Below are 25,629 nucleotides of genomic sequence, written 5' to 3'. Positions count from 1 at the left end.
TGTCAGAGACCAGGATGGGTCAGAGTGTGTCTTCAGAGGAGACAGGAGAGGGACACCTAGGGGTTTGATATCAGCCCTCCAGGCTCGTAGGATGTTAAGGAAGGGGTGTCAGGGGTTCCTAGCTTATGTGAGAGAGCTAGACAGTCAGGTTAGGGAACCATCCTCAGTACCAGTTGTTAGAGACTTCCCAGATTTGTTTCCTGAAGAGCTTCCAGGACTGCCACCGGATAGGGAAATAGAGTTCGAGATTGAGTTGATGCCCAATGCCAGACCGATCTCTATTCCTCCCTACAGGATGGCACCAGCAGAATTGCGAGAGTTGAAAGAGCAGTTACAGGATTTGGTAGCTAAGGGTTTCATCCGCCCGAGTACCTCACCCTGGGGTGCTCCAGTATTATTTGTCAGAAAGAAGGATGGACCTCTGAGACTTTGTGTCGACTACAGACAGTTGAACAAAGTCACTATCAAAAACAAGTATCCATTACCCAGGATCGATGATCTATTCGACCAGCTGGCAGGAGCAGGTTGTTTTTCTAAAATAGATCTGAGATCCGGATACCACCAGTTGAAGATCAGGGAAGGAGATGTGTCCAAGACTGCTTTCAGAACTAGATATGGGCATTATGAGTTCCTTGTGATGCCGTTCGGGTTGACTAATGCCCCTGCAGCATTCATGGATCTCATGAACAGGGTTTTCAGGGAGTACTTTGATCGTTTTGTGATCGTCTTTATTGATGATATCTTAGTGTACTCCAGGAATGCAGAGGACCATGCCCAGCATCTGCGGATAGTGCTGCAAACCTTGAGAGAGCATGACTTGTATGCCAAGTTCTCCAAGTGCGAGTTCTGGCTCAGGAGCATTTCCTTTTTGGGACATGTTGTATCAGAGGAAGGTATAGCAGTTGATCCCAAAAAGGTAGAGGCAGTAGCCAACTGGCCTACACCCACTACAGTGACAGAGATCAAGAGTTTTCTGGGTTTGGCAGGCTACTATCGGAGGTTTGTTCAGGACTTCTCGAAGATAGCTGCTCCTATGACCAGACTGACCAGAAAGAATCAGAAGTTTGTGTGGTCAGAGGAATGTGAGGAGAGTTTTGCAGAGTTGAAAAGACGGTTAACTTCAGCACCGGTGTTAGCTCTGCCGATCAGTGATGAAGAGTTCACAGTGTTCTGTGATGCATCCCTAGTGGGATTAGGTTGTGTGTTGATGCAGAATGACAGAGTGATAGCTTATGCTTCTAGACAGCTGAAGAAGCACGAGCTGAACTATCCGACACACGATCTGGAGATGGCAGCTGTTATCTTTGCACTTAAGATGTGGAGGCATTACCTCTATGGGGTAAAGTGCGAGATCTATACGGATCATAAGAGCCTACAGCACATCTTAAGTCAGAGAGAGTTAAACTTGAGGCAGAGACGGTGGGTAGAATTGCTCAGTGATTACGATTGTAAGATCCAGTATCATCCAGGCAAGGCTAATGTTGTAGCTGATGCCTTAAGCCGAAAGTCACTTGGCAGTTTATCCCACATTGCAGTAGAGAGAAGACCGGTGGTGAAGGATTTCTACAAGCTCGTGGAAGAAGGGTTACAGTTGCAGTTATCTGGTACAGGTGCTTTGCTCGCACAGATGAGAGTGACACCAGTGTTTCTAGAGCAAGTGGCTCTGAAACAGCACGAAAACCCCGAGTTAGTGAAGATTGCCAGGACTGTTCAGTCTGGCAACAGTTCAGAGTTCAGATTTGACGGTGAGGGGATTCTTCGGCACGGTAAGAGGTTATGTGTACCAGATGATAGCAGTTTGAAGGCAGACATTATGAGGGAAGCTCATAATGCGCGATATAGCGTTCACCCTGGAGCCACCAAGATGTATCAAGATCTGAAAAGCGTGTATTGGTGGCCAGCAATGAAGAGAGAAGTGGCACAGTTCGTGTCAGCCTGCGAGACATGTCAAAGGGTGAAGCTAGAGCACCAGAAACCGGCTGGAATGCTTAACCCACTGCCGATTCCAGAATGGAAATGGGAGAACATAGCTATGGATTTTGTAGTGGGGTTACCGGCGACGTCTACCAGATTAGACTCCATATGGGTGATTGTGGATAGACTCACTAAATCTGCTCACTTCATTCCAGTCAGGAGTAACTACTCTGTGGACAAGTTGGCGCAGGTGTATGTAGACGAGATAGTAAGGTTGCATGGAGTTCCAGTGTCGATCGTATCAGATCGAGGACCTCAGTTCACCTCCAGGTTTTGGCGGAGTCTGCAAACGGAAATGGGCACAAGGTTGGATTTCAGCACTGCTTTCCATCCACAGACAGACGGTCAGTCAGAGAGAACCATCCAGACCATTGAAGATATGCTGAGAATGTGTGTGTTAGACTTTGGCGGTTCTTGGAGGCAGCATCTACCTCTGGTGGAGTTTGCCTACAACAACAGCCATCATGCTAGCATAGGGATGGCTCCTTATGAAGCTCTGTATGGGAGGAAGTGCCGAACACCTGTTTGCTGGGAAGAGGTAGGAGAGAAAACTCTTGCAGGGCCAGAGTTAGTTGAGATAACCAGCAAGTTAATGCCTATCATCAGAGAGAGGATCAGAACAGCGGTAAGCAGACAGAAAAGCTATGCAGACATCCGTAGGAAGCAGCTAGAGTTCCAGGAAGGGGATATGGTATTGCTTAAGGTGTCTCCGATGAAGGGAGTGGTTCGGTTTGGAAAGAAGGGTAAACTGGCCCCACGGTACATTGGTCCCTTTGAGATCTTGCAGAAGATCGGGCCTGTGTCGTATAAGCTAGATTTACCGGCTTCTATGGAACGAATTCACCCGGTATTCCATGTTTCTATGTTGCGGAAGTTTGTGTCAGATCCAGAGAAGGTTCTTAGTGAACCTGAGGTGGAAATCTTAAGTGATCTCACCTATGTAGAGCAGCCCGTGCGGATCCTTGACACCCAGATCAGAAAGCTGAGAAACAAGGAGATACCAATGGTGAAGGTTTTGTGGAACCACCACAACCTAGAAGAGTGCACTTGGGAGACTCGGGAGTCCATGCTCCAGCAATACCCATATCTGTTTTAAGGTTAGTTTTTCCCCTTTTCTATGTGTTTATGTTGTGTTAGGGACATTCGGGGACGAATGTTCTTAAGGGGGGGAGAATGTAATACCCGGCTCGAGTCCGGCATCGGAATTCCTGTAGTCCGGTGGAATCTCGGGTGTCGGAACCCTCGAGAAGGGTAATACATATGTTTTCCAAGGTATTTTTCACTGTTTTTCATGTTTTGAAGTGTTAAAAGACTTGAGTTTTGAAAGAAAAGCAACAAAGGAGAAATGCAAAGGTTCGGCCGCCGAAGGTAACTTTCGGCCGCCGAACATTGCATGCTTGCGGCTTCACGTTCGGCTGCCGAAGGTGGTCTGGCCAGCCACCTATAAAAGGGCCAAGGGTCGGTGGAAGGAGGTTATTTCTCCTCCACTTGCAGCCAGAGGTGAGTTTCAGCCTCTCCCACGTTGACTTTCATGTTGTCCATGATTTTCATCAAATCTTTCAAGAGTTTTAAGAGGTTTGGTGACTTATGAAGGTTTTGAGCAAAAGAACCAAGTTTTGAAGTTTGGAGCTTTGGAAGAGCTTTTCTTCATATCTCCACGTTAGGATCCTTCATCCTCAAGTTGTGTAAGAGGTAAGTGAAGATCCTGAGCTTCTTTGATGATTTTGAAAGGTTTTATGAAGTTTGTATGGGTAGTATGCATGTTTAGGTTTAGGTGAGGTTTTGGTGATTTGTGGTGTTCCAGCATGATTAAGTGTTATGTGCTAGGTTTGTTTGGGGTTTTAGGGTAGGTTTAGACCCCTTTGTGCATATATATGTGTATATGCTAGTTGGGAGTAGTTGAATAGGTTTTTGGGCAAAGTTTGCATGAAACAGAGCAGGGTTTTGTCCTTCGGGCAAAACCAGGTTCGGCCGCCGAAGGAAGGTTCGGCCGCCGAAGGAAGGTTCGGCCGCCGAACCCCTTGTGGAGGCAGTTTCGGCTGCCAAAGGTTGCCCCCGAAAGCTAGGCTTTCGGTTTAGACAGAGACTTTCGGCCGCCGAAAGAGGGAGTTCGGCCGCCGAAAGTGTGTGAGTTTCGTCTCTGGACGAGACCTTCGGCCGCCGAAGGTGCCGCCGAACATGCATGAGTTTCGTCTCTGGAGAGGGGTTTCGGCCGCCGAACTTGCCGCCGAAAGTGCCCTGTCCAGCTTTCTTTAGCATGTTTTATGTGTTGGTTTTAGGATTGTTTAGAGGGGTTTTGGGGAGTTTCTGAGAGATGTTCTTGAGTGAGTTTGGTCCCTCATTTAAGTCCACCTGTGTAGGTACGGACCAGAGGAATCAGGGAGGTCAGCAGTGAGTCCAGTGTCAGCACCTGCAGAGTCTGTTCAGAAATAACTAAAGGTGAGTGGACCTTAACTTAATGTTTTAATCTGAGAACTGAATATTTTATCATGCTTCATGCATCATGAATATGCTATAGGGTGAGTGCATTAGTGTACACAAAGATGATGCATTGCATTTATCCTTGTACTTGGCATTGCTCCTTGTACATTGCTTATGTGAGACGGCACGGACTTCGTGAGGATTCATTAGCCCTCAGAGGAAAGACCTGGAACAGCCCTACGGGGACCAGGCACACAAAGACCTGGAACAGCCCTACGGGGACCAGGCACATGGTACTCCGGTACCCCAGATGAGATAGAGGGAATTTTGATCCGTCCGGCCGAGGTGATGTGATTATGTGTTGCATTCCATGAGAACATGTTTTATCACCTGTGTTTTTATTACTATTCTACTCACTGGGCTATAGTAGCTCATCCCTCTCCCCTAACTCCAGTTGTGCAGGTTCAGAGGTCAGAGAGAACTCAGCAGGGTACAGGAAGAGTACAGAGTGGTGTACTAGTTAGTGTGGACATGTAAATGTATAGAGATAGTGTATATGTATACAGTGTATAGAATGGTGCTTGACTTATAAGACTTGTAATCCCTTTGTGGAGTCACATGATCAGGTTCTATATGTGTCTTTATTGTTGTATGTTTATGAGAAAAAACCAGGCTTAACATTATGAGTTTGATCCGCCTAGAGCCATGAGGAGCTCTAGTAGGGATTGGTAGAGCACAGAGAGAGTGCATGCACAGGTTAAGCCTTGGAATGAAGAAAACTTTTATGTTTTTACAGCAAATGTATGATCATGTATGGGATTTCACAGGTATACAGACAGGATAGCAGGCTTACTACGGGTCCCGGCGACCTTAAGTCGATCTGGATCCTAGTGCCGGTGGCAGTTCGGCAGTTCGGTTTCCGGGCTGTTACAGTCATTTATCACTCTTTTCTTGCACTGAGGTGCATGATGATCCGACTTACCACGTACAAAACAATATCATTTCTTTTTAAAGGTAGGATTATTAAACTTAGATTTGTAATCATATTTCCTATTTTCATAATTGTTATTTGATTTGTGCACTTTTCCTTGTACAAGATTTGCTCTTGTAACCAGCTCTTTACCTTTTACAGTTTTAAGTTTCCTCCTATTTGTATTTTCAATCTTCAAGAAGTCACAAAAAGGTTTGGCGTATGGAACAGCAGGCAGAAGAGGTCCACCATTTACAGTAGCAGGAAGCGCAGTAGCAAGAAGCACGGCAGCAGGAAGTGCAGCAGCAGGAAGCACAGCAGAGGCAGTGACAATGTCATTGGGAGCAAGCAGTGCAGAAGCAGAGGCAGTGACAACGTTTGGTTCCATTTGTGTAAAGTTCATAAATCTTTAAGATTATTGAAAAAATATGATAAAATAATAAAATCTGAGTCGTATTGCACACTGTCCTTAAAAATTTATTTTGCGGTTGCAGTCACAAATAAAATCTTTAACTACCATAAAATCTTCAACGACTATAAAATTTTCAACAAGCACAAAATCTTTTGAAATCTAAACTAATTTTACAATAATTTTGTAGATCTAAAGTCTATCTAGAGAAAAAATCTTTGAGAGATCTATTGTTTTCTCAACCTTCTTTGCAAGCAACGCCGTATCTATCACTGGAGGCTAAGACTGGATCATTTATCTTGCTATTCTTCAGTATGTTCTTAGATCTATCTCTGCCATGTGAGGGTTGTGTTTTAGTATTGAAGTGGAGCATCTCAAGATCTTTAGCCCATCTTATTGTCCTTCTAGAAGGCCTACCTTTTAGGAGTATGGGGACGCCTTTCGAGCTCTGTCCTACATCTCCTCTCTTATCTTGACAACAACCTTGGCTGTGGGGTTGTATTGAGATACTGAAATCTGACTTACAATTTCTAAGAGATCTTTGGGTTTTGATTCTTTTATTTAGTTAATTTGCCTATCTATTGGTGACCATTTCTATTATAATGGGTCTGATGCCTTTTTTAGTGTAATAAAACATACCTTTCAATAAAAAAAAATTGGTTAAAATACAATATTAGATTTGAATTGGATTATTTATTATGGATATTCCTTTTTATTTGACTGGTACAAAATTATCCACACTTAATTCAAAAGCTGGCCATCATATTAGTGTTAGTTTGAGCCATCCTAAAGGCGTATTTGTGTAAGATTTACCGAGCAGTCTTATAATTAACAAATTGATTATTAATTTAACTATGAAGAAAACAGTACAATAGATTATTCAAATTCAAAAGCAATTAAAAATTTTTAATCTGATTTAAATTATAAATTATTTTTATATATTTATTTATTTATATTTATTTGTTAGTATACAAAATAATTGAAAATCGAAGGAACTTCAATCGTTTATAATGAATTAACAAATATAAATATAAATAATTTTAAAAATAATAATATGATGACATCTTTGTAAGTAGTTTATGTGATGTAATTATAAAAATTAAAATTATTTTATTAATAATTGATATGAAAATAACTGTATTTTTTATTAGGCACTTGGCAAACTGTTAACAAAACACCCCTATGTCCCAGCAGAGCTATACCTGCAGAATTAAAAAATATTAAATTTATAAAATTAATACAGTACGAAAAAGATAATAGATGTCTAAGTGATAGTAAATAGATGAGGAACGATGGATGTAACAAGGATAAAAATAAAATAATTTATTTATTTATGTATTTATAGCCTTAATTTTAAATTCAGCGTTTAGATTTAAAATTGAACCGAATAAAATAAATTGAAATTTAAAATTTGAGTATTTATAAAAATCAAATTGATTTTAGAAAAAAATCGATTTACATAAAATTGATCTGATTCGATTTGATTCAGTCTGATTTAATCGATTGGCTTTTTTAATGGTTTTTCTTTTATATTTTTTTATCTTATTTTTAATATTCTAAAATTTAATTGAAATATTTCTACGTTGATTATGGTCTAAATCTCTCTATATTATAAAAAATAATATTTTTCACCTTATTTTTTTTGCGTTAGTTGCTAATTTAGATTTTAAATTATATGAAATGGATGTGAAGAATATTTTTTCTCAAATGGAGAATTAAAATTTACATGAAACAACTCACAAATTTCGATGTAAATGGCGAAGAACACAAAGTGTTTAAATTCTTAAAATCATTCTAGGGCTTTAAATAATTTTCGAGACTATGGTATATTAGATTTCATAATATAGTCGGATCTTATGATTTCACTATGATCAATAAGGATGACTGTAAATATATCAAAAAGATTCAAGAACAAATTAATAATCTTATCATTGTATGTAGACGACATACTAATAGCTAGAAATGACAGTGAGTAGATTACCACCATTAAGGATTGATTATTATTTTTTGAGATGAAAGGAATGAAAAACTTGCGTATAGTCTTTGAGTCAAGATTCTAAGAGATTAAATAAGAAGATTATTATTTCTTTTCGAAGAGCAATATATTATGAAAGTTTTAGAGTGATTTAATATGTAAAAATTTAAATCCATAAATACTCTTATTTTTCAAAGAAAAAACTAAACCGTAGATCATGTTATAACACTCCATAAGAAAGAGTTCAAATAAAAATATTATATATACGAGTGTGATCAGCAGTCTTATGTATATTATAAAGTGTACAATTATTGATATTTGCTATGCTATGAGCATAATAGTCGATATCAATCTAACCCTAAGCGAACACATTGAATATAGTAAAATGGATATCGAGATATTTTAGATGTGTATTAGATTATTCATGATGTTATAAAGAAAATATTTTGCAAGTGAGAGGCTACTAGGACGCAAATTAGAGAGGAGATTTAGATGAACCTAAAGCCTTATTTGGTTGGGAATAAATAAGTGAGGAAAGTAGAACTTCCCAGGAAGTGTAAAAAGTTTCCTTATTTGGTTTGCACTATTAAAATAACTTCTTGGAAAGTAGAGTAGTACAAGCGAAGTAACTTACCTAGGTTATCTTTGGTAAATTGCACTTTCTTAGTCAAGTCTCGTGGAATTTATAAATTTATCCTTTAATTTATTACATTTCAAATTATATCAAGGGTATTATTATCTTTTAGAACTTAGAAATAAATTTACTTTTTGAAAAGTTATTTTATAAACCAAACATATTTTTATCATACATCATGGGAAGTAAATTTCCCGAAAATATACTTCCTAAGAAATTGATAATTTTGAATTAAACAAGGCTAAATGTATTTCGGATTATATCTTCTTAAAAAATAAGAAGTTATAGTCAATAGCACTATTTATTATATTAGGGAAATAAATGTACATAATAAGAGTATTTTCTATGCATAAAATAACTTTGGGTCCTCTAATGAAGACCGATACAAAAGATATTTTGTATAGGTTTGTAAAATCATTGAGTTAGTATAGTTAATGTAATGTATTTAAAATATTATTACAATTGTATAATTCATACATATTATTTTATAGGAGGGGATATAATTATGAGAAGTGTATTAGACAGATAACAAATATCTCCTCACATGATATTGATTTTATTATCTAGTGAGATAATAAAACGCATAATAATTATAAGTTTTTTTTTGTGGATAAAATTGAGAGCTCAAAAACTTATAATATGAGATGTTATCTCAAAGGAATTGAGAATAATTGTGAGAAATCATTATTGATTTTAAGTGAATAAATCACATTATTTGTCTTAATAGCTAGATGGGGTTCTGATTAAAAATGAGTAGTTAGGAAAATTCAAATTTGAATATTAGGTATGCTCAAATTATTGTATGTGTGGTATCTTAGATAGGGACATATGCTCTATTATGAATAAAAAGGATATCACAACATGTGATTCATACTACATGTGCTTGTGACCAGCGATGAAAGTACAAGTGATAATCTTTGCTTGTTAATCTGCTTGTTAATCTGTGAGATCCTAAAGATTATAAATAATCTTACTAATAACCTTAGAACTTTAATATGTTATTTGAGACTTAATTTAATATTTAGTATTTTAGAATATTGTTAGATTATTATGAATGATTTGATTTGATGAGATATTTTTAAAAAAATAAATTAAATAGTTAAACTTTTATAAAAATATATATACTAAAATTATCAACTTACTTTTTGAATAAAATTAAGAGATTAAATTATGCATTTAGCCTTATTTTAAGGGGCATGTATATTTGAATAATATTTAATTTTGTTTGTCCAATTATAGTTTTATTTATTATCTATCAATGACTTCATTGATTTGATTTAAAATGTTCATTTTAAAATGATCAAGTAAAATTATTAACATTCACATTAATGAGTCCCGTCATTTTTAGACATACAATATCTCGAATTCAAGTTTTAGTCATGTCATTTATAAAAAATAAAAGTAATATTTCTTTTTTTAAAATAACATTCTTAATTCTATTAACTTCCAAACTATAGTTTCATTTTGGACTTTATTAAGTTTTCTAATTAATAAAATGTTGATTTAATAGCTAGACTGTTAAGATCGACTTAACCTTTTTGTTTTCGTTCAGAAAGTTTAGGAATCGTAATCAACATATGTAGCGATGCTTTAAGATTAAATAGTAATTTTTTGAGGGAAAAGTAATTTACATATTTACAACGAATCGTACCCAACAATGCCCTTTAATAATTAAGGACTATATTTTCAACTCAAATACTAATGAGCGGAGAAAACACTAAGGCAGTAGTAAATAATGGAAAAAGTGAAATATACAAGTCAGTGAAAGGTGATTTATGCCAAATGTCAAAATTGCAATATGATAATTTTTGGGAGAGATTAAAGTTGGGGTTACTAAAAATGGACCTTACAATAAGAGAAATTCCGCATTGCTTGTGCGGATTTGGAATGAAACAAAGAGTCTTATGGTTTTTTGGGCTTTAGAAAGAGAAAGTTGGGGTTTGAAAAGAGTGAGGAAGACATAGAGATGGTGCCTTCAAAATTGCAGCGACAAAAAGGAAGTGAAGAAATGGAGCACAAAGGGTGAGAACAAGCGGCTAAATTTTAAAGACAATATATTAGTTATCATGAGAACACATTCTTTTCTGACTGAAGTAGATGGGAAAGATCTCACACTTTATCGAACAAAGGCCGCCTGTGAGAGGTCAGTCTACAAAATACATAGCAATAAACTTCCATCTTTAATATTTGTAAAGAGATAATAAGTAAAACTTCTAATGGCACGTTCTTAGTACATTGCAATACTAATAGAAGATATTTACAGAAAAACATATCTAGGTAATGAATCAACTTGCAGTAACTCAAAATTGAGAACAAAATAAACAAATGTATCGTAAATTCAACAAGCAAACTATTTGCTGATTATATTTCAATATTGTCTAAGGTTACTCAACTGGTGCTTTAAAAATTTGCTAACCTAAATCTAGCCTTTCAGAAAATTAGCAATCAGTAATACAGGATGAACCTAAAAGAAAAGAAAAGAACAGAACAGAAGGCAGAAAGTTTGTGTTGTACTAACATACCCCATTTTCTTTTGCTGGGGAAACATCTCTCTCCAGTTTTTAGCAGATCGTAAGTCAAGCTTTCTGACTGAGCTTCAGAGAATAATTCCACATCTATATGATATTTGTTCTCTTTCACACCACAACAGATCACCTCTCTCTTTGCAGGATTCCTCTGTTTTGTAGAAATGATTCTGCAGTTTCAGGAAGACTCCTCATCAATAACCTCTTTGATTCCTTCATTCTGTTGAGCAGAAGCTTTCCTAGTCCATCAATTTCTGATTCATATTGCTCGTAAACAAAGAAGGCCGTAAAGGAAAACACTAGGGCTGCATTAAGTTCCAACAATGTCAAAAATAAAGAACAGAAAGGTGTGTATATATATATATATATATATATATGATTGGAAACAAATTGTTCCCTACCTACTCCTACCACCACAGTCATTGAACGCGACAGGATCAACTTGAGAAAATAGAGGGAGGACATGACCTGCATTGGTTATGAGAATGCTTGAGAAGACAAGAATACACCTTACCTTGATAAAATGAGGAGTTTATCATACTCTATAAGAGTGCATCAAATGTGCAACAAAACGAGATTTAACAATTTGTTTCATATAAAATGTCATATATATTTTATTTTATTTCGACAGTTGTACCTTCAAATATTGTCACAAACGTGATCTTTGAAAATTCTAAATTACCTTTGCTATCACCGAAAATTCTAAATTGTTTAAAATATTTTTCGTTGACTAACTTTCCTGAGTGCCCCAAATGCTAAAAGAAATGCAGAAAATATTTTACTAAAAAGTATTTTATTTGAAACAAACAGAGCCTAAAATATGTAATTTTTATACAATTTTTCATATATCCTTCAACAGACCTACCTTTTAAAATTCTCACAAATATGATATTCTAAAATTTCAACGTGTTTTTACTATCATTGAAATTCTAAATTTTTTCCACACAATTTAATAAAATAATTAATAAAAGTTCCAAAAACATATAATTCCATTATAACATTTTTATGTAATTTTTCTCAAGTAATTATTTGTTTGAATAATTTTTTCATATTTATATCCATTTTAAAATAATTAAATTTATCTATTTTTAATAATAATTTTAATTATTTTTTATACTATTATACTTTAAAGAAAATCTATTTAAATTTTTTTTATAAATAATACCTTGCATACAGAATGTCCTGCATGTAAGGTGATGGCCATGTTCGACACTTTTAAGTGTCAAACATGGCAACTCTGCTCCATGTTCATACTATAGTATGACTGTCGAACAAGCATTCTACACACCCTGAATCCAAAAATATTTTTAGGGGCAAACATGGTTTTCAATTTTGTTTTTGCTTTCTGCATGATTTGAAAAAAAAGCTCAAAAAAGTTTATGTACATCCAATTTATTTGGAAGTAGGCATGCAGGATCACCATTTAATAGAATTAAACCAATGAATTTGAGAAAACATGAATTTACCATGTAAAACTAATGTGCAAATTAAACATGTGTACTCACAGATATACATTTATATCCATATATTGCAAGCCTGAAATATGTCCGACAGAATGCAGGTAAAATGAAACAATAAAATGAAAAATTTTTAAACTATAAAATTCAAAAATAAAATCCTTAAGCTTGCTTTGAAATTTTCCTTCTACATTGTGCACCCTCAAACGGCTGACACTAAAAACTCTGAGAATTTCTCCAGATTTGCCTAGATGTGTATACACATAATCATATTTAGTTGAAATCATTACCAAAGCTGTAGAAGTGAAATAGACGAATTATGTGGGAAGGTAGGGTTCTTCCACTGTATGCATTTATAGTTCCTAGATCCAGTAGAATCTGATCTCACGTTTAATTGCAAGAAATTTAAAAGTTAGAAAATTATAAATTCTCAAAACTACCACGTTCATGCATCTTAGTACGCACAAACACACAGGCAATTACAATGTGAACATTCTATGCTGGGAAAGATTGCATACAAGTGAAGGGAAACTTGGAAACAAAAATATTGATAAACTAACTCCCCATAGAAGAATTACTCTCACTACACATACCTTAAAGAATTTATTCCAGTCATGTCCTCGGGCCAATAATCTTACATTATAAACCCCTCTATTCCACTGATATGCTATGAATATCACTGAATCTTTTACCACTGTTTCTGAAATTTCAAACCAAGACACAGACATCCTCCGAACGATAAAACTGGATCTGTTGCAAAGGTATAAGAAACAAAACATCTCATGAAACTTTCAACACAAGAATTTCACTACTGAAAAATATGAGAATGCAAGATAATAGTCTATGGAGTAGCTTAAAAAAATCTAACAGATACCATGCAATTGAAAATGAATGCTAAAAGTAAGGATTTAAGGATATTGACAATTGAAATGTTTTCCCCAGTTATTTTTACAGAACTGGAGTTCGGAAAGTGGGAATGAATTGCTATAGAAGGGAAGAATAACGGTACTAAAAAATTTCCAAATCTTAAACAAATATAAAATGGAGAATTTTATGAAACTTTGCCACAAATTTCATATTTTCCTAAGACCCAACCGTGGAATATTTGGCAAATTTTGGAAATTTGGATGTATATGCTGAAATAGGTTTTAGAAGTCACTATTGATCAATGTAGATTGTTGTAGATGGCTAATGGTATATCAGCTACCGTCACTATGGATTACTATAGGACGGCATAAGTTCACTATTTTCACTATGGCAATGAGAAAAAGCCACTGATGTTCATATTATGACCTGAAAATTCAACATTTTTGTCTGTGTTTTTGACAAAACTTTGAAAAAATTTGATTTTCTGATACCCTCACAACAAGGGGTGAGCATTCGGTTAATCATTATCAAAATTAAAATAAAACTGAATCTAACTAAAACCGAAATATTCGATCGATCATTATAACTGAATTAACCAAAATAAAATAAAATAAAAATATTTTAAAATTATTAATTAAATATATAAATATAAATATATAATAATTTTTTATTTATAAAAATAATAATATAACTTATTTTAGTAAAATAATGATTACAAAATTATAAAAACAACCATTATAAATAATATTTTTTAATAAAATAATAATTGAATATATTAGTTAATAAAAATTCAGTTATTTTAGCTAGTTCGGTTATCAAATCAAAGGTAACCAAACCGGTAATCGAAAACTGAATTTTTAAAAAATGATTAACAGATAACCGAACCAAATTGAGCCGAATTTATATTTGCCAAATTAACCGAATTTCATAGGTATGGTTTGTTTATTCGGTAATAACTGCATAATGCACAACCCTACTCACAACCACCACTAAAACAACCAAGACAGAAAAGTTTTTAGTGAGAAAAAAATTGAATAGCTATTCTGGTCAAATAATTAAAGTCTCTAATAACATATACCACGATTATCCTGACGTCATTAACTTTCACTTGCAAGTAAACAAACTAATTTTCATGGCTGGAGAAGGAAGATAAAATTCACCCTACCACCACCTTCTCTCCTCAATCTATGACAAACTGTGGTGAGTTAGCGAGAGTACCACACATAGTTGGACTCCCCATGATGAGATGAGATGAGATTAATCAAACTATAACAATTTTATCACCTAACTCCTCCAATTTGTGGTGGACTATAGTACCTGGCAAAAATGCACAATAGCCACCATAGGCATTAAGCAACAATAACCTTTTCAATACTACATGTGAAGTATAGGCTACATGAAAAAAAAAATCCAGTTTGTTCCATTTGACGTTTGATACTTTTCGTGCAATTTGGCAATAGGAATGGGATAACAGGTTTACAAGCATTATAAATATATATTAAATAATATTTCCTGGCATCAAGAGTATATCAGCAGCATGCTCATGCATCATATGACTTAAATGATAAAGTGTTATGAATAATGGATAGACTAAATCCATTCTTCAATAGAGTCCAAATATTGAAGAAGACTATCACTTAGAGCATTTTTTACTTTTATCTAATCATAGGAGTAGATATGTTCAATTTTCAGCATTTCTTCTTTCTCTACCCCTTCTGCTTCATCGAGTCTGGCCATTTGTTGCCTTCTCTCATGAATCGATGAATCTATCAATTCCTATTGATTCTCATAGTTCACTTTTGATTCATGTGATTCTTGCCCGCTTCTAGGCTCCTTAAGGTTCATCCATCATATTTCTTCTATTAGGCTAGTGATTCAATACAAACCATACAATTCGCATCACAAATCGTATGATTTTAGCAACACTGACCAAGCCACCACATAGGGTTTGATTCAAGACTTGAGAGGTCAATTGAGTAAAACTTGTAGTAGAAGGGATAACTTAGTGAGCTTGGATATTGGGCATCAAAATCGCTACCAAAACTATCACATGTTAAAACAATTTTGTGAAATTAGTGGATCTACAAGAAAATGGCTCACTATAACTAGAAACAAGATAGAGTCACCCGTGACACTAGAGAACCACAGTATGTGAGATTGGATCCTAGCTTAGCAATTGTATCAGCAAGGGAGAACAATGATGGATGTTGAATAACTTAGCATGGATTACAACGAGAACTTTTCGAGTTTAAGAAGTGGGATATGGAAATGCTAAAAGATTTAGATGTAATAGACCTGAATAGCAGAAATAACTTATGTATTTTGGGCCAAATGGTTTTATATTATCAAACTCAAAAACTATTAAAGCTATTTGATAGCTTGTGAAGTTAAACCAAAACAAGCACAAGAATCCCGAAGAAGCTTGATAAATTCTAATCATTTATACACTCATGGTCAAAAGATTCGGATAAGTTATTTTCAAGGAAAAAAAAGAAAGTGTTATGTCCCTTGGATACAGATCGCGTCACAGGTCTATTTACGGTAAAATCAGTGTCCAAGGCCTAAGCTATTGATTTTCTTGATTTTTTCCTCACTCAATTATTTTTGTTGTTCTGAACTCAATTTAAAGGGAGTTCTGACCTTTTGAACTTGTTGAGAGAGAGTTCAGATCTTAATTTAGATGAAATAAATTTGCTTATTTTATTTTTGATTTTCTAGCAATATATGTAAGGAATAGTATTACTATTTAACACAATTCTACTGATATAAGAGTCCTAAGGAATAAGAAAACTAAGAGATAAGATAAAACAATCTAATCCTAAAGGCAAATGGCCTCTTTAGGCCCTTGAAAATTTTGGCAAAGTCATTTAGGTCCCGGTTAAACAAAATAGTCCATTTGACCCCTTAAACTATTAAAAATGGCACAAAAAACCCAAAATCTAACACTGTTAAATCTCTATAAAAAAAAGGACAATAAAACTCTTAATAAATGTCACAATAGTCATTTAAGCCATTGAATAAATATTCTTATTTAGTTTATAAATAGTTTATATTAATTTATATTTTTATAAATGAATAGAATAATTTTATAAAATTCATAAAATAAATAAAGTATTATTTAAAAATTTTAAAAAGATTTAAATTTAATAAACAGTAAATTAAAAGATCCTTTTTATCAGTCAAAACCATAAACAATTTTATATTTTTTCTTTTATTTTCTTATTAACTAAAGATCAAACTTTAATATTAGAAAATTTTTTAAAAATTTTTAACATGTGTTTAAGAAAATACAACTATTACAATATGATATATGTAACAAAAACAAGAAAAATAATAAAGTATATTAAAAGTTTAAATGTAATTTTTTTATATAGATATGGAATTTAAATAATGTTATAAATTAATTGAGAAAATATCTTATAATTTTTTATTAGCTTTAAATGACTTTTAGCAATTTTATATTTTTATAGTTTCTATAGTTAAGCTTTATTAAGAAAATATTAATTAGTTTCTTATAAATTAATTTTTCAATAGATTTTTATGGTTTGTATTATTTATCTGTAATATTATCTATAATTATAATAATATTTACATACTTTAATAACACTTATAAGTTTTTAAATGAGATGTTAATATTAAAATTGGTGTTTAATTAAACAAAAAATAAAAGGTAATTTCAATTTTTTTAAAGTGAATTATTCTTTTATACTTTATAATAATTTTAAATTTAAATACTTATAAATTTCTATGATATTTTATTTATTTTATAAAATTATTATTTTTATTTATTAACAATATAAATATAAATAATTATATTTATAAACTAGATATTAAAATTTAAAAATTACATTTATTTATCCAATAAGAGTTTCCGTGGCTATTAAGCTATTTTTTAGAGGTTTAAATATTTAATTTTTTAATTCATAAACGGAGAGTTAACGGTGTTACCGTTTTTAGGGCTAAGTGGCTATTTTTAAAAAATTTATGGGTTTAAATAGCTACTATATATTAGTTTAAGGGGTCAAATGGACTATTTTGTTTGACTGGATTTTAAATGACTCTTGGTAAAATTTTTAAGGGTCTAAAGATGTCATTTGCCAATCCTAAAATAAAGGATAAAGCAATGTAATCCTAAAATAAATCAAGTACTTAGTAATCTAATTCTAAAATAAATCACTCCTCCTAGACAAAAAGTTTATCCTCAAGCTCAAAGGTCCATTGAATTAAAACCTCCGGACTGCTTCTCCAGTGTGTGCTTTCACTTGGATCACCCCAATCATTGACCTATAACCAAAATAGCATCTTTCATTGATGACCCGCAGTATAACGTTCATCACAGTTGTAACATAGTCTTTTCGCACATCTATAGACATTTCACCTTTAGTCAATCTCTTTAACATAGGGCCCTGAGTACTATTGTTGTGACTAACTATGGACACTGTCGGAGTATTGGTGCCTTGGTTTTGGAGCAAAGGGGATGATAAAGGTGCATACTGTTTATTTCCCACCCAAGTTGGTGAAAATTTCCTATAGCTCCATTTTGCATCAAAGTCTGTCTTTTTTCGAAGGTCGTTGCAAAATTGGGTGGATTTTGAAGTTCCACATCCACTCTAATCAATTCAATTAATCCAGTTGTGAATATCTCCACCTTGTTGTGCTCCTGTGATTAAGTGTAATCTTGCTAACAAAGCCTGAGATTTGTGTTGATACTCTTCTAAACTGCTAGTTTGTTTTAAGTTGATCAACTCATCCAAAGGATTGCTTCTTAGTGGAGGTTCAACGCGCAAGTGACAATAGTTTTGAAAGGTATCCCAAGTTATTCTTGGTTCTTCCTGTTCTAGTCTGAATATCTATAATTGAGCCTCTCCAATCATGTGGAATGCCACAAGTCCCACTTTGTCGGCCTCGGTTGTTCTTTAATTATAGAAAAATTGATCTCAACCGTTCAACCATCCCAATAGGTCCTCTGTGCCATCGTAAGTAGGGAAGTCCAGCTTAGTATAGCGTGACACTACTTTCAAGTCTAACATCAACCTGATCTTCAGTTCTCTCTGGAAAATTTGATTGGTTGTTGCTACTGCCTATTCCTATTTCAAGATCTTGGTTCTTCCGTATCTCTTTTTATTCCTAACATTGCTGTTGGTAACGTTTTTCAAAGAGTTTGATATACGATTCTAACTTTTGCTTTAGATGATTTTGATATCCCATGATGCTAGGCTCTTATACCAATTTGTTATGTCCCCTAAATACAAATTGTGTCACTGTTTACAGTAAAATCAATGTCCAAGGCAAAAATCGTTGGTTTTCCTTGATTCTTTCCTCGCCCAAATGTTGTTGTTGTTGTAAGCTCAATTTAAAGAGAGCTCTGACCTTTTGAACTCATTGAGAGAGAATTCAAATCTCAATTTAGATTAAATAAATCTGCTTATTTTATTTCTAATTTTCCAGCAATATATATATAGGAAATAATGTTGGCAATCTAATCTTAAAATAAATCAAATACTTAGCAATCTAATCCTAAAATAAATCAAATACTAGAAAAGAGTCTATAACTGAAAGGCTCAAACGAATTCTTTTGACAATAATGCATCCAAAGAGAATACACCATCCTAAGCCAAACTTGGAGGAAAAAAGTATTTCAAAAGTTGAACTTACTATCTAATAAAGATAAAATCAGAATTTCTTTTTTACCTTCTCTGCACACCTAGGGGATATTTTTCCTAGCCCACCCTTTGGGAAGGGGGAATAATCTCATTCATTAGACATGATTGCTCAATTATACAAGTAAATATTAATTGATAATGAGTTATGATGAGCAGCAGAAAATCAGAAGGTTACCACATGGTAAAATCAACATACACAGAGGGTAAGAGATGTGGAATTCATGCTTAGATGGAATGAAATGTTTTGCCATAGGGAGTACATAAAAACACCGTCAGCATGAAAACCAAGAAGATTAAAGTTCATGCTCTCCTATAAAGTTTCTTCTATTCCTTGTCACGAAAATAGTCAACTGCTTAATTTTTCTGAATCCAAAATTAGTAATTATTCTGAATCCAAAATTATGCTGATGGTGTTTTTATGTATTCCCTATGGCAAAACATTTTCATTCCATCTAAGCATAAATTCCACATCTCTTACCCTCTGTGTATGTTGATTTTACCATGTCGTAACCTTCTGATTTTCTATTGCTCATTATATCTCATTATCAATTAATATTTACTTGTATAACTGAACAATCATAGCTAATGGTTGAGATTATTCCCCTTCCCAAAGGGTGGGCTAGGAAAAATATCCCCTAGGTGTGTAGAGAAGGTAAAAAAGAAATTCTGATTTTATCTTTTATTAGATAACATGAAAATAGTCAACTGCTTAATTATTCTGAATCCAAAATTAGTTGGGACCAGCTATATGATTTTTTTTTTTTTACTTCACTCCACCAGGTTTAAGGCTACATCTATAGAAATATCTGGGGCTGCAAAATCCTTTCTTAGTATTTCTCCCCACATTAAATTAGGTTTGGCAACTAACCCCCTACCAATTCAATGTTCTTAAGGAATAAATTACTATTTGTTTTTTTTTTTAAAAAAAAAAATCATGTTGCAAAAAGATGTTAGGGTGCCATAGTTTTTAGCAATTTAAATAATTATACTATTCCACAAATCCCAGCATTAACCATTCTCTAGCAGGCTAGCTATAACAAGCATAGATAATACTTACATTTGTGCTGGTAGAATCCCATATCCATAGAGGATAGTAGTAATTAGCAACAGAAGCTTCGCAGCAGATGATGCAAACGTTCTTCCAGAAAGTAAAAACCAATAAAACAACATAGCAAAGGCAAAGAAATATGTAAATGTTTTCTTCTCATCTCTCCAAAGCAAAATGTCTGCAACTGCAATGAGAAAGTTTAACTCATTTTACTAACATCAATAAATTGTAAGATGCATCAAAAGATGACTGAACTTATTAATCAAGACTATAAACTCAGTCATAATGCTGGCGAAAAAGTTAGCTTTTTGGCTGAACATAGGCCCAGCCAGATAGGTTATCTGCAGATAAGGTAATATTTCCTATGCACATCATGCTTCGTATAGCTAATATGCTCACTGGCTATACCTTAGTTCAGGTAGAAATAAATTTATCTTTATGAACAACTGTTTACCATAAAGATTATGATAATAAAATCTATCAATCTAAGCCAAAATAAATAAGGTCTCACGAATACTTCTTCACAATTTAAACTGGTAGAGACATGAAAGGATATGTGAAATGTACACATCACACAACCAATTTCCAAAAAAATTAACAGAACAGTTTCCAACCTTTCCCACTGCCTAGCAGCTTATCAACCTTTGACTGTTCCTCAAAATTAGTGCAGCTCATGAAAGATAGGTCCTTGACCAAATTTGAGAATGCATCACTAGTCAATGCAATACCATCCTGTATGTTCAACAATCAACACAAAGAAAACTTTAAATTTCCGAAGTTCCTGACGCAATATTGAAATTATGAATTAAAAAATATTTTCATGTCAACAATCTTAGCAGCCAGTACCCAACTAGCAGTTCAAGTCAAATAAATAATTTCTATAAATACAGCAAATCAAAAGTAATGCAATTAAAGTCAACAATCCATCATCATGTCAAGAATACCGAGAAATCAGATTATTAAGAATTTAAAGGACAACAATGGATTCATGTAGATCACAAATATAACAAGACATCCAAAAGATACATCATCAAAAAAGGCATTATTATGAGATGCCACAAATTAAACAGAACTTACATCTAGCGAGACAACTGGTGAGTATCCAATGTATTTTTGAGCTGCAGTGCAGTTAAAAGTCCTAGTATGTGAAGCTAAACGGAAGTAATAAGCTGAGAGAGAATGATTATATTCTTTGATTCCCAACTTTTCATGTGTCCATTTGACAAACAAGAGAACATACCACACCATCCTGGCAGGGACTTTTATAAAAGGTCTGCAATCAAAGTAAACAGAAAGATTAGACTTGGTAATATTAGAGAATTATGGCGTTTAATGAACAAAAAAAAAAAAAAACAAACAAGAGAGCATCATAATGCAAATCCATAATTATATTTGCTGATCCATTTTTATGACCATGTAAGACAACAAGGGTGCATTTGGCACACTAGACACGATGTAAGAAAGCTAAAAACAACTTGCAATGACTAAGGGCATTTTTTATTTCATACTCTGGCATCTAGCTCTTCGTTTTATTATTTGCTAATTCTCATGTATTTTTATTTCCTTCACGGGCTTTCCATCACACTTATGGTTTTAAATAAAGGTCATTATGTTACGTAAAGGCTATTATTTATAGATCTTTTACCCTCCCGTTACTGTTACCCTGATATTTAAAGAGCAAGAAAAATTTATTCCTGTAACAGCTGTTATTTACCATTAAGTAATGTTAATGGTCCGTTACCTTTTTTTTTAAAGCCATATGGAGGCAACAACTCAATTTATTTTTCTTAGATTGGGAAGTTTTATACTGTTATATCTCCCTTTTCTCAAATTTCTATAAAAAATTAACTATCTTCTACAAATGTCTTACTTCTTTTCTCTTAAACTAAGATCATTAACTATTTTTCTAATTCTATACATTTTTACCTTATAAAATTTGATTTATTTATCTTTGTTATACTTATTTGTTAAAGAAAATAATGTCGGAAGCCAAATTCTTTTTGTCTTTGGAGTATGAAGAATTATTTTTTACTATCCACGTTATCTACATTGTTATTTTAGTTATAAATTAATTATTGTTAAAGATGTCTAATAATGATAGATTGAATGTCTTTGATGTGTTAATGCTTCCTATTGGATTGGATATCTCAATTATATTCATAACTTTAAATATCTTTTCATTTCATGAGTTATACAAATTTTTTTTAAAAATTTGCGTCAAAATAGGCAGTTAACATTATGTTACAGGTCTGTTTCCTTTACCTGTGACCGTGACTGCGACCGCGATTTAAATCAATAAACTTGATAAAGAAATGAAGAGAAGTCTAGCATTTGCTGTTTTCAGCATTTTCTGTTTGCTTTTTCCCTCTTCATATGCTTACATGGTATTTTCTAACACTTATGTTTTCCATTATTGAAGCCTAATAATTCTGGAAGCTTAATTTACCTTTGACACCCCAAGCCTTCCAATATCAATGACACAAATTCCCAGAACTTCATGGGCTCGAGATTAGTGATAAAATATGCCTGCAATTGATAACAAGGTAATATCTCCTCTGTGTGCGACTGCAATCAAAACAGAAAATAAAGAACTCCTAATTCATGTCAGGTGACAATGTTGGAATACCTTGCCAGCCACAGAGATCATTCTAGAATCCAGAGCTTCTGCTGCACAGATGTGGGCATGAACAACATTCTCAGAATAGGTGAAGTCGGACATATTTTCACCATTTCCTATAATAAACTGAAAAGAAATTTTGTTACTTCAAAAAGAAGTAATGCAGTTCAAAATCATAGGTGTTCAAGGTGTGTACACAATAGAATATTTACAGTCTAAGCATAGAAGGAGAAAAATTAAACAATGCCATCAAGATCATCTTGATATCAGGTTAATGCTTTACACCTTTCAGAAGATAAAAGAGAATATTGCAGGAATAAAAATAAAATCACCTACGATAACAACTTTACAAATGAGTATAATAAACAAAGCAACACAAAAGAAAATGTGCACAAATAGCTCCCAAACCTTTGCACAACCAGATTTTGCTAATTTTATTAAGAAAGGCACAAGCTGTGTGTCTCCAGGCCCAAAGACATTACTTGGACGAAGTGCACATGTCAAAAGGCCATCAATATTGTTAGCAAACAGGATTAGTGCCTCTGCATGAGCCTTAAGGTCGCTCAAAGCGTCCTCAAACTGCAACATAACATCAGTTAAGAAGGATACTTAGACAAAAAAAAGTATATAATCTCAAGATAAGAAGACAAGGAAAAGCACTCAACATACTTTCCAATAGCATGGTAAGGATTCATCTCCATTGCATATGTCATGTGAACCATCAAAAATTAAATCTGCAGAACTGTTATATATCAGCTTTCCAACTTTGCACTCTCGGCAAGCATTGATGACATTTTTAGCTCCTGAATAAGCAAGCAATCAGGATTTTAGACATTTCACCCAGAAAAACTAAAATGCCCGCTACATTAGTGTTTAGCACATCATGAACCGCTACCTTGAACTATAATTTTGTAGCAATAATAGAAATCATGATTCCATAAATCCTCAGCTTCCATATGGAATACAATAGATGAACCTTCAATAGCTGCAAAGGCACATACGCAAATTAATTCTCAATACAAATGTTTAAGTGTTTATTTAAGAAGAAATTTATGTGATAGATAAGTAAGAGAAATGACATGGTATGCCAAGTAACAGTGAAAAACCACATGCTTTATGCACAAGAGAGAGTGTGAAGAAAGATGTTAATAAGTCAACTCCTTCACCAAAAATGGATAACTTAATATTACCAGTGATATAACTTTCCAAATTCAAACTCTAGTTACTACAAACAGATAATATTCTATCAGGAAAAATTTTTTATTTAAAACCTCAAAAAATAACTTAACTTTGATACTTATAAGAACAGAAAGGTCTAAATGAACCAACTTAATATTACCAGTGATAAAACAACACATAACTTTAATTCAAACTCTAGTTACTACAAACGGATAATATTCTATCAGGGAATTTTTTTTATTTAAAATCTCAAAAAATAACTTAACTTTGATACTTATAAGAACAGAAAGGTCTAAATGAACCATTTCACCAAGTTCTATCACTTGAAAAGGCTAATACTGAAATAAACACATAATATAAAAAGATTATTCATAAAGCTATCAACTCAGTGAAGAAACTTCAAGGAAAATAACTAGAAAACAGTAAACTGAAGTATGTTCATTTTTGCCATTGATCTCTCTGCAAACTTAGGAAGCACTGAGTTTTCAATAAAGATTTAGCATATTATAAGTTTTCAAGAAGGGCACATTTTCCATAGAATTCCCCTGCATATTATAAGAAACATTCAGCATTTTGCAAAAAGTGGAATAAAAATCAAATTTATATGTCTTGAAAGTTCAATGATCTTGTTCACGCAATTGCTAAAAACAGATATAATAAATGCAGCAGCAGCAACAATAGATGTATCATCACCGACATAATACGGAACAAGAAACAAACTAGCTAATGGTATCATGCCAATCCTTATGATGGCCGCCATTTCATGTAATGCTTTAATTCGTGATAAAGCCCAAGCAAGCCCTAAACAGAATTCTCAATTTAGTTGCCCAAGGAACCAAAAACAGAAGTCAAGAAGAGGGAATCCTCATGTGGCTATTTAGATCTATCTAGTAATCCAGAATCCAATCATTTAAAAATGCCAAGCATAAACAAAACGAAGTCTTAATATCCAGTGCCAAAATCAGTTTTCTTCACTTGCAAATTATTAAAAAGAAAGAGTTGGAAATCAAACTTGAAACTCATCTTCAGCAGCCAGTCAACAGCAACCTGTATTCTCCACCCGTAAAATTCAAAGAATCCATATCCGAGAATTCCTTTTCTCTCGGTTTCCTATCTTACTTTTTCAGAACCTATAATAACAAAAATATCACACATTACCTTTGACAATTGAAGAGACGTCATGAACATCAAGGCAGTGGTAGGAAGCACGGCCGGACTCGATAGCGTCGTTAAGAAAGGAGTCAGAAGAGTCAGTGAGGTCGAGTTGCAAAGACTTAGAGGAATCGGCGATACGGACGATCCAGTTACCGATTTTAAGCAGGCGGAAGACGAGCGATCTTCCTAGGAACCCTCGCCCTCCAAGAACTGCACATGTCCTAGGGCTTAAATCCTCAAATGGAACCTCGATCGCCATTAACGACCACCAGGGAGAGAAAAGAGGAAAGAAACGAAACAGAAATGGGAAATTTGAGGGTTACAGAGGCTGATCAGAGAGAGAAAGATATAAATGGGGATTTGGCGCGGAAAGTATTATATAGAAACGTTTTTGTTGCCTTTCTATTTCTAATTTTTTCAGTTGCTGTGGCTGTTGAAGGTGGGTCCCAGAAAATTACAGTCAGGTTTTCTTATGAATTTTTTTTTTCTTCTCTGGGTTTATTTGGGAGGTAGTTTAAAGTTTTTTTTTTTTTTTTTTTTTTTTTCTCTTTGCCTTCTTTTGATCTTAACCCAGAGAAAACTGAAACTTTAACTGGTTGTGAAAATATTCAAGAAAACATGATAAATTAGATTATATTAATTTTAGATTAGTAAGTTTCTCTGCTACACTCGTTTTAGGCGCAAAAATATCAAATGAAAAAAAGCCTTGAGAAACAAAAAAAATTACGTGATTAA

General features: G+C 33.7%; 1 protein-coding gene across 1 annotated transcript; it reads right to left on the bottom strand.

Annotated features, from left to right (window-relative positions):
* Nucleotides 1-10,701: 10,701 nt before the first annotated feature.
* LOC110613045 (3beta-hydroxysteroid-dehydrogenase/decarboxylase) lies at nucleotides 10,702-25,376 on the bottom strand. The gene is made up of 12 exons (XM_021753963.2): nucleotides 24,898-25,376; nucleotides 23,456-23,545; nucleotides 23,230-23,363; nucleotides 22,969-23,139; nucleotides 22,570-22,686; nucleotides 22,390-22,469; nucleotides 21,021-21,216; nucleotides 20,558-20,675; nucleotides 19,953-20,127; nucleotides 12,959-13,115; nucleotides 11,310-11,376; nucleotides 10,702-11,213 (listed from the first exon to the last, which is right to left on the bottom strand). The coding sequence occupies exons 1-12, from the start codon at nucleotides 25,151-25,153 to the stop codon at nucleotides 11,035-11,037; spliced, it is 1,740 nt and encodes a 579-aa protein (XP_021609655.1). The 5' UTR covers nucleotides 25,154-25,376; the 3' UTR covers nucleotides 10,702-11,034.
* Between the last annotated feature and the right edge of the window lie 253 nt (nucleotides 25,377-25,629).

The sequence above is a fragment of the Manihot esculenta genome, chromosome 4 (genome assembly GCF_001659605.2).
Source record: "Manihot esculenta cultivar AM560-2 chromosome 4, M.esculenta_v8, whole genome shotgun sequence".
NCBI classification, from domain to species: domain Eukaryota; kingdom Viridiplantae; phylum Streptophyta; class Magnoliopsida; order Malpighiales; family Euphorbiaceae; genus Manihot; species Manihot esculenta.
Note: the sequence above shows the minus strand (reverse complement) of the source record. Positions and strands in the feature narration are given on the sequence as shown.

What these genes read in the sequence shown, in the direction of transcription:
- LOC110613045 (XM_021753963.2), bottom strand. Translation starts at nt 25,153, where the DNA reads ATGGCGATCGAGGTTCCATTTGAGGATTTAAGCCCTAGGACATGTGCA. An exon ending in CTACAAAATTATAGTTCAAG is followed by an intron (nt 23,364 to 23,455) that starts GTAGCGGTTCAT and finishes TTGCTTATTCAG; the next exon opens with GAGCTAAAAATGTCATCAAT. An exon ending in GCTGCTAGGCAGTGGGAAAG is followed by an intron (nt 20,128 to 20,557) that starts GTTGGAAACTGT and finishes TTCTCATTGCAG; the next exon opens with TTGCAGACATTTTGCTTTGG.